Below are 12,831 nucleotides of genomic sequence, written 5' to 3' on the forward strand. Positions count from 1 at the left end.
GGAGACTTCACAGCCCCTCTGGGCAGCCTGTGCAAGTACTCCATCACCTGAATTGTAAACAAGTCTTCTGGAGGAACCTCTTGGTACTGAAAAAAACCTAGTCCTATCCTCTTTGCACTTTCCCATATTGTTCTGCAACACAGCTTTTTCAATTTTCTATGGCTAAACTTAGCACAGCTTAGATTTTTGGAGCACGCAACACCAGAACTAGTAGTATATGAAATAGATTTTTAAAATTTCTTCCATAATTTTTCAACTTTTAATTGTTTAAATTTACACATCTAGAAATGCTTCCATACAACTGCTAACAAACAAAGTTTTAACTTTCAGAATACTCCAGTGTTGTGCAACGAGAAGACAAAAGCACTGCTGATAAAGAATGATATGTACATGTTTCAAATTAAATGGAGACCATTTCTTTAACCAAAAAAATGTCATGGTACCTTCATACTTTTACAGAACACTGTTGCTATGAAGGCAACTTTCAGACTATACGTAAAACCGCATACTAAAAAGGAATGGGCTCCAAATGTGCCCATTATTGTACGCTGAGCAACCAATTACTTTGTAGATAAGTTTGCAATATTATGTTCTTAAATGATGTTATTATGCTATTAATTCTTAGAATAACTTTTCACTATCTACTTAAGCATTCCAAGTATCACTAAAACACAGACGTTGAAACTAGAACAGTTTTGACAAGGCAATTTCATCAAGTCTGTTAATGATTTTGCTGTTAGTGGCTAGTGCTCCCTGTTCAGGGCTCAGGAGCACATCTATCAGTCATCACAGCTGGAAATGAGACCGAGAAGACATTGTGACCCATAGAGGCAAGTCCTGCTTTCAGAGAGAGGCAAATGATTTACTGATCACTTTGAATTCCAAATCCAGAAGGACATGAACTATTAGCAGAGACGAGATCCTGCTACTTTGAGCAACACAGCTTTGTGTAATGGGAACTTTCATCTAGCATTCATGCCTCTCATAGCCTAAGAAAACACCAACCACACGATCAGTAATATCTTGCAGCTATGAAAAGTAGACTTTCCCCTGCTATCCTCTTCTATGTGGAATGCCTTTAAAAGTAATGTATCCCATTGACAGGCATTCTTGAGTCTTTTGCTACGAGATCTGCTGACATTCACCACTTAAAAAATAAATAAAACATGCCCTGGCACACTATTCAACTTCAAACATTGCTTAAGCCATATCAAGTAATGGATGTCTGTACGATTTCACTGGGCTAAGAGACAAGAAAGCCTTTTACTCTTTCTGAAATTCCATTCTGGCAATCAATGAAAGTCTAAGAGAGTTTCACCAAAGTCAGCAGACTGCTAGAAGTTCAAACAAACCAAAGATTTGACCTCTGATCTCTACTCTGATCTCCATCTTAATACCTGGTTTAGAAATAAAACTAAGATTATCAAGACTCCAATATATGAAAATTAAAACTTTTGAAAAACTAGACATATTCAGATTTTTAATCACTGTTTATTTTTTCTTGTCTGAGATAAAGAAGGTTGAATAAGGAATATTCAGGTCTAATGCATTTTCCAGAAATATTTCAAATTTTATATGCAGTAAAACCCATTAAAGTGTTGGGTTTTTTTTTCTTTTCCTTTTTCCTACCTAGTATTGCTTTTATCCCAATGCTTTAGGTGAAAAATAGCCAAAATTACTAATGCTAACAGTTGGCAGGTAATCCGCTGCCAACTGAGGGAAACAAATATCGAGAACTGAATTTCAAACTCTTAAGAAAAAATCTGCAACTCACTAGCTGCAACTGGTAGTGTCTGGTTACAGTTTTTGATAGTGCCAGAACTGTGTAAAAGTGGAACAACCTGAATCTTCCAGTAATAAAGAGACAGGAAACAGAAACACCAAATATAATGTTGTTTACATGTTGCATTCCTGCATGTGGACTAATTAGATTGGAAAAAAAATGTGAGCTTGGTGGTGCAGCAAGAGGAAGTGAAAGAGCAAGGTCCTCTAGAACAGAACCTTAGCATCTGGAAACAAGAGGGTAAATATTCTGCCTACAAATAAGATGCTGGAAATGAGGCATGATCCAGAGATCAGGAAACTGGAGGCCAACGTTCATACATTTTGGCTAGTGATAACTAAAACTGGGAGCTTCAAGCAGTGGCACAGAAGGAAACAAGAAAACTTTGCATTCAACCTTCCCAGGCCAGTAGCTACCTCCCTCAAATTTCTCAAATTTCTTTATGAAAACCAAGAACAAGGCTGCATATCTTTCACTGTTTACAGGACTGTATTTAGCCAATGCATCAAAATGCATAAACTTAATTGTGCTTATTTACTTATTTATTTAGCACTGCACTGCACCCTCCCCTTGCCTGCTTTCAGCCAAGACAGTGTTGATAGCACACTGATGTTTTGGTTGTTGATGAGTGATAGGTGTGTGTCCAGGGCTGGGCTCAGTGACTTGGTGGGGAAGATCTGCACCCATGATAGCAGGGCAGCAGGGTGAGGTCTCATTATAGGCTGTGCTGGCTACCCAATGGGTTGGACATATCTGCTGTAAACCATTTTCAAGCACATAAACAACAAGTGAGTCATGAGAATTCAGCAAGTATTCACCAAGTGTAAGTCATACATGACCAAGAAGATAAACTTCTGTAATTAAATGACTGGCTTGGTATGCAAACGAGGAGCTGTGGATATTGTCTCAGTTTCAATAATACTTTTGATATTGCCTCTCATAAAATGCTTATAGTGAAACTGTTGTTGTATGGACTGGATGAACAGAAAGTAAGGTGAACTGAAAACTGGCCAAACTGCTGGGCCAAGGGGATGGTGATCAGGTGCACGAAACCTAATCGGAGGGCCACTTAACTATCAGTGTATCCCAGGAGTCAATATGGTCTATGTCTGACTAATACGTTTTTCAAAGACCTCAGACCATCAGAGAAAAGGAACAGAAGTATGACTATAAATAATTGTGTATTTTCATCCCCAATTTTATCTTTTCTAGGATATGACTGGAAAATGTAATCAAGTTAAACAAATGGAACATTTGTACATAAAATATCCAAGATGACATAACTTGGAAAAAATAAATGAATTATAGCTAGAAACAGTTTGTTGGTGGTGGATTTTTTTTTGTTTGTTTTTAATGGATTAAAATAATTCAAGAATGACGCAGTGCGAATCTCCAATGCCTGGTCAAAAAAAAGTTAAACAAACAAAAAAACCAAAATATTTAGAGAACATACAGTTGCTCCACTGAACACAAAACAGTTGCTGTTGACTTAGTGGTTTATCTAGGATTTCACTCATGCACAAAATAAAATGAAATTGAAATACACATTGGGAAATGGTGACACCAATACTCCTCACTTGACACTGTGTTTGGTTTCAGAGACCAACCTAAAAAGAACTAAGAGTAAGAGAGAAGAATTGACAGATGAGAAAAACCACTGTAGTCTTGGAAGATGACTTCCATGTACAGTGAGATTACAAGACCGTAATTCTGTCATTTTTAAAGGAAATGAGTAAGCAGGTACTGGGGTCCAGAAGAGAAGGAAGCTGCAAAAGAACAAAAACAGGGAACTAACATAATGCCTGAAGTAAAACCTTCTGCATCAATAAAACAGCGAGGTAAATTTTCACGTCCTGAGAGGTAGGCAAGCACTCCAAACTTAGGCAATAAGTCAACTACTAACTGTCTAGGATAACAAAAATATTACTGAGGCCTCATTTAGAGACAGAATGAAGTAGGTTTCATAGAACGACAAAGTCTCCAGTCCTGAGTCAGGTACAAAAACAAGCAGATTGCAACTTGTATCATTTCCTAATTCTTTTCCTTAGTTTCCATTTCAAATTGTTAATTTTCCTGAAGGGAAAAACTCCAGAATTTGTATTGGCATTGAACAGAGCTCAGACAGCTGATCCTAGCAGTCTGTGCCTTTCTTCTGTGGGCCAGTCAGCAGACAGACACACACCAGTTGTTTAGCAAGCTGCATGATTCTTATTCTCCATAAAATTCCCAACTGGCATAATGCACCAAAGTAAAATACAAGTAATAATGTTCATTATGAATATATAAAAGCACAACAGGTGCTGCATTCTGAAGTGATTAAATTTCATGTCTTTCAATAGAAAATTCTAGCTCTTCCACAAACTGTAACAGTTATGTTATTTGACTTCTGCAGGTACAATTTTATTCCCTAAAATGGTCTGAAGTGCTTTGTTTACACTTTTCTCAACTATAAATTTTTCTATGTAATTTTTCATCTCTCTCAAGAACTTGGAGCATAAGGTCCAAACCAGAAGATGATGTTACCATTGCTTAAACTGTCAAGGTAATAAACAGAATATGAAAATTAAAAAGAAATGTATGTAATAATCACAGGTTGTTCAGCCTTGACAGAAAAAATTTTAATTACATAAAGCACTGTGAAAAAACATTATGTAATCCCAAAGTATTAGGACTGACAGTTCAGCTTTTTCTCCAGTAGTCAATATTGATTTCTGCAATAAAAAATGAATGCAGTGGATCAGTATAGCTTGTGACATCAGACATCAGTGTTTCAGGGGCTGTTTACTCACAGTGCACAGTTTTCAGCAACAAAGCTGTAGCATTATATTCTATTGCCTTTTTCAGGCTATTCAAAAATAATTTTCCAAAACTTTGAATTTATAGAACTTTGGAATGTGTATTCTCTTAAGACATTTTTAATGTAAGCTCGAAATAGAACACTTGACAATCAAACAGCCAAATCTTGACAGCCAAATGTTGTGAAGCCTCTGTCTTTGGAGATACTCAAAGACCAACTACACATGCCTTCTAAGCAACCCGACCTATCTAACACTACCTGAGCAAAGAGGTTGGACCACGTGATCTCCAGAGGTCTGTACCTTCCAAACATAACCATTCTGTGATTCTATAATATTTTATCAACTAATACTCAGGAACAAATAAATACTTTCTAAACTTAAGTTGTGATTAATAATAATGTGGGCAGATAAATAATCCAATGTTTGTCAAATACAATCAAGCTTCTTATTTAAAGAACACTGAGCAGAATTGCACGTGTTCTCTCCCCTACTGAAGTTCAGTCTATGACTTCCCAAAGGCAGAAAAATGCACTCTGTTTGTTGACAGGGGCACATGACGTGCCCCAGTGTGAGTAAAAGAAAGACATAAGAGATTGACAAACTCACAGCAGTTGTTGGATATCTTGCACTATAAATAATTTCAGCTGGTGTCTGTCACATACTAAAGTGAACATTGTGTTTGCACACAGTTTCCTAGGCTTCTTTGAGACACCTTTTCTCCCGGTAGTCCTCTAATTAAATTTTACTATGTGAATTCCATCACCTTATCTTGTGAAAGTCAAACTAATTTCATGCAACACATTATGCACTAGTCTTCAAATGTTTATCTAGCATATGTGTGCACCAATAACATAATTTTAGTGTAATAAAATAAATGAAAATAAAATGCAGTTGATCGACACTGTCAACTGCTGTGTAAGTTATTAGGAGGCACGCAACAGTTATTAGAAGGTATAGAAGAACAGTATATTTTGGGGATTCGCCATTATCTAAAATGTGATTACTAGAACACAGAACAACACTACTTTGTGATATTAAATTCAGCCAGCACTCTATATAATCTATTTTTATAAAGCTTATACAAAGCCTGCACAATTGTAGGAAGCACTCACATTTTCATACAGTATTATTCTAACAGCCTTATAAATATTGCCGAGTTGCTTGTACTTGACCACTTTGGAAAGTTGCATCACCCACAAAATAAAGTCATTATGGGATTTATGCTTCTAAGTTGTACAGTTCTCTTGAAGATTTCAACAGTTACTTGCCTGATTTTGGGAAACTAAGATATGCGGTCTCCATTTCAAACACATAAAAACAATGCATCAAATGAAAAACTAAATTCCTTGCTACTTCATTTGATTTATTGATCTGGAGTGGTTATCTTAAATGGAATATGTGAAATAGAGACTACTGGCATCCAATAAAGCGATCCAAAAATAATACATATTTACTACCAAATCTAGAATTTTCCTCTTACTTTCTTTTTTTACTTTTTAAAATCGTGTAATCATACAAAGAATCAGAGCAGCCCTGAAAGACATTCCTGTGAAATGTGAATGCTGTGAAAAATCATTTGCTCTACTTCCAATAGACAATTTATTGCACTTCATGTAAGATAAAAGACAAAAATCCTTATTTTAAAAGGAGCCAGGTCACTATTAGTAAAAATGGCATTGATATTTTCCACACAGGTAATTATGAACTAGCCGCACCAATTAATGGACTAAGAGAAAAATGTATAGTATACCCAATTACATATTAAATTGCTCATACGTTATTCAAAACATCTTAAGATCAATCCCAATTTTCAAGCTACAGTCTTAATTAAATGTTAAAATGATGTTTTTGTTTTTGTTTTTTTTTTATTATTATTATTTTCTTTCTACTGTACTTCCTTGACTAGATAACTTTCCTCTGAAAATGCAGACCTAACTTTTTTCATATTGGTTATTGAAATTAACTTGTTGCTTAACTAATAATATGGACAAAATCAAGCTGGCAAAAAGGAAGAACAATTCAAAAATTAGTAGGCTTATAATGACAGTACACATGGCATAGATGTATCTGTGAAGATTTTGATCCAGTATAAGCAAAAATCCATATATAGAAAACTTCCTTTTCCTTGGATCCTAATTGGAACAAAAATACTGTGGATATCTTCAGTTGTGCAAACATGACAATCATTTTCATATTTTTCTTACCTGATAAGACAACTTCAACTAAGTCTCCTTCTTGGATATCTCCAGCTGATTTCACCAACTGGAGAATGTTTTCAGAGGTAGGATCATGACGGAAGAGAAGAATTTTGTCATACATTCCATAGAAACCACATTCAGGAAACTGCAAATACAAACCTGAATGTTACTAAAACACGTAACTGTAAAATACAATTAATATCATTAATTTTCAGGGCAAAGTAGACTATTGTTCACACCAGTAGAAAACAAAAGTGAATGTTTTTCCATATATGGCAATATTTACTACTGTATTCTATAAATGACTTTTCCCCCATGTATGTAAGCACATTTGCCTTTTTTTGTTTGCAACTAATGTGGTATCCCTTACTTGATGTCTTTTCAAAGGCAAGTTCACAAGCAACTTGTTTAGATACCGGTAAAGAAAGTTATTGGACTAGAGAACCTCCACCAATTTACATTATTTAATAATCCTACGATTTTTAGAAAGATAAGTGGTAAAATGATATCTGAAGGCCAACAGAAATAATTTTTAGCTCTACCTAAGATACAACACCTAAGCAGAATGTCATTAGGTAATAATCATTTCATGAGACTAAATTATGTCACGTAACACATTCATTCAACAATTGTTCAGTGTCAGCTTTAAATTATTACTGATTTTTATCTCTATTTCTGAAATGAGAATTCTTTTCCATTAAAAAAAAAAAAGCTTCTTAATTGTGTTGGTTCTTTCAAATTTTTATTCTTAAGATATTTTTTTAATGCCCAGTTCCATTGCAATATAATCCAAATCTAACAAAGCATCAAGTTCAAGTGAGATGATGTCACTGGAGATTTCTTCTTTATTCCTCAAATGTTAAATACTGGATAGAAAATTAATAATTTATATACTAAATAAAGTTATGAACCTGTTGATAAGTTTAACTGCATTTATCAATTAGTTGTCTTCCTATAATAAAGTTTAAAATCTAATGATTTCTAAATAAGAATATATAATTAAGTTTAAAGGCAGCTGCAAGTCAGATAAGCATGTAATTTCTTGTAATTGTACACATTCCTTCTCATTCACTTTTGGACAAAGCTTATCTAAAAAATATGCTCTCTTTTTTTCTTTTTGAACCTTTCAGAAATGCCTTGCAATGAAGCAAGAGAAGCCAGAGACTTTCAGTCGCTGTTTAGGTGTTGCGGCAGCAGAAGCCAGACTTTTTCATAATTACATTTGCTTTATTTCATAGAATATATATTCCTAAAAGCGAGATACTTAGAGAATAAAAATGAAAAGTGATCAATAGTGTTTCTTTCACACTGCAGTATGCAGCAGCACTGAGCTAAAGGTAAAAAGCCTGATGAAGCTGCTTCCTGTCAAAAGACTGAGGGAATTTTCTTATTTGGAAGCACTGTAAAATGAAAAACATCTTTAAAAACAGCCACTTATGACCTTTTTCAAACACTGATAGAATTTTTCCATTTCACTGTATTTCAGAGATAGGACAGGCATTTCCCTCTAAATCTTTTTTTAATCCTTCTCTGTACACCCCCATTCCATTTGCTCTTTTAGTGTTAACTTCTATTTGTATCTACCTATAAAAAACATTTTCTGTTCTGCGTGTATTATATGTTGCATGTGTGTGTAAATATGTACACTGTAAGGTATTATTTATTATATTCTGAAGAAAGATGAACTCGATGACTATCTAAATTAAATATATATTATATATATGCATATATATATATATGCAAGAGTTATTTGCTGGGATCAAGTTAGTTTTCCCAACATAAGCTACTCTATCACCAAAAAAGCCATTTTGATGGTATCATTCTCCAAATAAAATGCTGTGTAAAGACCAACTGTTTCAACAGTGACAAAAATATTCCCTCAGCTAAGTTTTTCCTGCCAACAATAATGTTGATAAGCACAAACAAAAGTAAACAAAAATCTAACACATTGCTTGGTACTACAACACTATAAATATCATTTATTTTTGCCAAATGCAGAGCAAAATAGGAAATGCATACAAGTCAAAGCCACCTAAAAGCTAACTAGATTTGACTATCTAAAAGCTAACTAAAAATGACATTATTAAACATTCTCAACACTGTTAAAAGCCCTTTATTACTATGTTATATGCTTAAATGAAATTACCAGGAATGAAATGAACACAGAAAATACTACAATGTGGAAATAGAATATTTCCTTAAGAATCAGGACACAGCAAAATTGTTTATATGGTGTGAGCTAATTGTCTATTTCTGGATGCTTTTCAAGGCATCAGTAGTCATTAGGATATAACATCTCTGCATATACACATTGCTTACTATCCCCAAGTGTGAAACAAAAGACATCAGTTTAAACTGTTCATAACATGATTTAATCTAGGTTGCATTAATGTACAGTTGAGGCAGGATAAATGAACTTAATAGCATAATAGTTTGTTAAATTGCCATAATTCAGCTGTATATTTTAAGTACCGCATGACAAAAATACAAAATTTGTTATTTTAAACACTGTAAAACATTGCAAGGAATAAGGAGATTATGAGATCCTATATTTTGTTATTTTGAAGGCCATGAAAAACTTGATTAGAAAATGATGTGTAGATTCATGAGTGAACATACCAAAAATGTATTTTGAAATTTAGAAAAACAGGAAAGATTTTTGCAAATGAATGTTTTAAAATGACAACTTTCAAAATGCAAGAGCAAACAGAACTTGAGAGTTAACGAAATAAATTGCATTACCTGCCCACAGGCTTTGTTCATTAATTTACTAAATCAAACATAGCAGACAGAAGAAAAAATACTACAGTATATATATATATACATATATATGCAAAACTATAATACAAACTATCCTCATATGATGTACCAGATTTGTGCTTTGCTATAAGAGCAATTAATGTTGCCTGACCTTGCTTGTAGATGACATTATTGCTAAAAACATCATCTGTCAGTGCAGTAAACTTACAATTTAAGCTCTGTATAATTCCCTATTCTATATTAGTGATTACCAGTTTGTAGTGCACCCTTGTAAAGGTAATACTAAAAACTATTATCAGATTATTGTAACACACTCTTCTGCAAAATAAATAAATAAATAAAATATACTGTTTTTCATAATGCTGCCAGTGACATGTCAAAAATAAACTGCTCTCACAAAGAAGCAACACTCTAGCAGTAAATAAGCTGACCAGGCTTAAGAAAATTTGAATTCTGTACCTGTAAAGTTGCACTGAAGTGACTTACAATTTTAACTACTGATCAGTTTAACTGCTTATTAAGCACACACATATAAATTTGTAGGATTAAAGGTTTCAGACATTGGTCCAAAGTAGCATTCATTGAAACAACCAATTATGTCATAATTTGAATATATTCATGATAGAGTCACATTAATTTCAAACAGTTTGGGGAGAAAAACTTGTCATTTACTGATCATCTACATTTAAGTATAAACTGGCATGAATTGCAGAGGGCAACTGAAGCTTGGGCAATTCTGAGAGTATCATGTTCCTGAATCAAGCCACAAGTTATTTCTCACTGGTCCACTTTAAGTTACAAAATTTCTACTAAGAACTGTATTTGACTAAGGAAGTGATTACAAATGTATTGGAATTCTGAATACATTTACTGTTGGATAGTGGGGATATTAATACTGTTAGTTTATTAGAGTTTGCATGAGCAATACTTACTGAATGCAGATGCAGTAATCATTCACTGAGTGAGATTACTTTAATAATACCTCACTTAATTACATCCCCCTCAGAAAGTAAAATGGATATGCAAGTATTACATGGCACCTCAAAAGTTATGATTACCCTAACAAAGTTTACTTTTAAAAATTTCAGCAACAAAGATGTAAACGTCAGTTTTCAGCATTTCAATTCCAGTTATTCAACAATGCTTTTCTCATATTTTGTAAATAATTTCTCCTTACAGGAAAAGTAATGTTATCATAACAGAAGTGTATTATCTGGGAAAAGCTTAATGGACATTGATTCTGGATATTTAGCCTTAAGAACTCATCTAAACATTCATATAAAATTTGTTTTATGTCATATTGTTGCAGCTCTTTAGGTAAAAAAACAAAAAACAAAACAAAACAAAAAGCCAATAGGAAACAACACTAGCATCTGAAGTCATTCATGAGTAGGCTGAAGTTGTGTACTTCCTTCATTTCCATATCATTTAACTGTTTTCTTACCATGAGATTTCAAAAAAAGTGAATAGTCTTTTCAGATGAAAAAGTCTGCTGTTCAGTATCACGAGTAATAATTTGACACTGTCCCATTTGTGGGTAGTACAGCAGCAGATTACCCAGAAGACACAGGACAAGAAGAAGCTTGGCACCAATCCTTCCTCATCACATATCAAAGTGAAAGTAGTCACTGAAGTGTTTTTATCTTTAGTGATAGTAAATACCTAAGAAAAATTCCACCAAAAGACTTAAACAATAAGAAGTCACATGATTATAAAAATTCCAGATTATCATTTAAAGTCTTGAAGAACTACTAAAAAAAAATTGCTGACAATTTTTAATAACTAGTGTCTCAAATTTGGAGTTCTCTTAATCCATTATCTGTTGTATCAATCTATAATTTCAATGGCATACACAAACAGACACAAGTTGAACTACATACCTCCATGAATGTGTTGTGTTAGTAATGACTGTTTTCAGTCATCAAAGAAAAACTCATGAAAGAAAATCGACTTTTAAAGCTCTGCCCAACTACCATGATAATCAAATTGTTTTATTGTTCAAGACAGAACTTTGGGAGAGCTGATATATTATCCACATCTTAACATATTTCCAGTATGAAAAACTCCTGAGAAAGAAAGTTTTTTTTATATGGATGGACATATGTATTATACATATGTAATATACATATTTATATGTATTTGGACAATCTGGAAAACATGTACTTTAAACATTGATGAATACTAATGGAATCTAATAGAAAAAATATGTCGCTGTGATCATTCTACTACAATTTTGCACATTTTGCATAAGGGCTAATGTGTGTTGCCTTATTCTAGAAAGTAAAAAGTCTCCTTTTTTCAGTCTTCAATAAGTTGAGCTACATCTTTTTTTAGTGATAGCAATTTCTTTTTCCTTCCAAATTAGATAGATTTTTGCGGACCTGCCTTTTAGACAAGTCCTTAGTGAGTATCATAAAGCCAACAAGAACCTTGATAAAAGCTGGAAGCGCAAATATAATGGTCCAGAACATATAATGGCTGTAAGCTAAACAGTGTCTTCATAGCACATGGAGAAGTTGAGTCATGTTGAATGTTTGTTGACATAACCTAACCAAGGTTGTGGACCTAACTGTATCATTTAAAATAACAGTAATAAAGCTTACCTTCAGTCATTTTTTTTTAAACATTAAAAATGATAATATTTAAAATTTTTGGAATAATCATATTGACCAAACTAAAACACTACTCTACATTCTAAAAATAACAATACATTGTATTTTTAGAAGTCAGGATTTCCTTTCTCTGCAGAGGCTCCAACACTAATTAAATGATCCTAAAAAGCAGAGACTTTTTGATCAAGAGAACTGTCTGAATTTTCACTTAAATGTGGGTTTCACTGTTAATCTACTTGAGAAACTCAAGACATTTTTGAGAGGCTCTATTTCCCAAACTCAAAACTACCATGAAGGTATTTAGTCTTTATTTTATGCAGAATGAAAATACCAAAAGACTTCATGGTTTTGCTTTAAGAAACACTGATTAGTATTTACTACAAAGACGTTCTTCACATACAGCACTACAGTTACTACAAACATAAATAGAGATTCACACTGCAGCCAGGCAACATATATGCAGCAACACCCAAGTAAAGATGGGAGCTGGTGGGTGCTCCAGCAGCAGTGGCACCCCCTCCACAGCCAGGGGACTCCAGACTCCAACTCTGAAATCTCTGAAGTGCTGAATCTCTCTAGAATCTTCTAGTAGTAAGTGCCTTTGCACCTGCCCGGCAGCCAAATAGCACAGATAGGCAATGACTGATACCTTCTTTTCCTTTCTTCCGCTTTTTACTTCT

At 33.8% G+C, this 12,831-nt stretch overlaps 1 protein-coding gene across 6 annotated transcripts in view; it reads right to left on the reverse strand.

Annotated features, from left to right (window-relative positions):
* The window catches only part of PRKD1 (protein kinase D1), a 109,819-nt gene that overhangs the window by 43,698 nt on the left and 53,290 nt on the right, over window positions 1-12,831 (reverse strand). For 5 of the 6 annotated variants that reach the window (XM_042864426.1, XM_042864395.1, XM_042864409.1 and 2 more), the window contains exon 2: window positions 6,786-6,924. In XM_042864426.1, the coding sequence (XP_042720360.1) occupies window positions 6,786-6,924 (139 nt within the window). Of the gene's footprint in view, window positions 1-6,785; window positions 6,925-12,831 lie in introns of those variants that run through there. The other variant, XM_042864433.1, reaches the window with a different exon arrangement.

Source organism: Lagopus leucura, unplaced genomic scaffold (genome assembly GCF_019238085.1).
Source record: "Lagopus leucura isolate 7727_CA_CO unplaced genomic scaffold, USGS_WTPT01 Super-Scaffold_1, whole genome shotgun sequence".
NCBI lineage: Eukaryota > Metazoa > Chordata > Aves > Galliformes > Phasianidae > Lagopus > Lagopus leucura.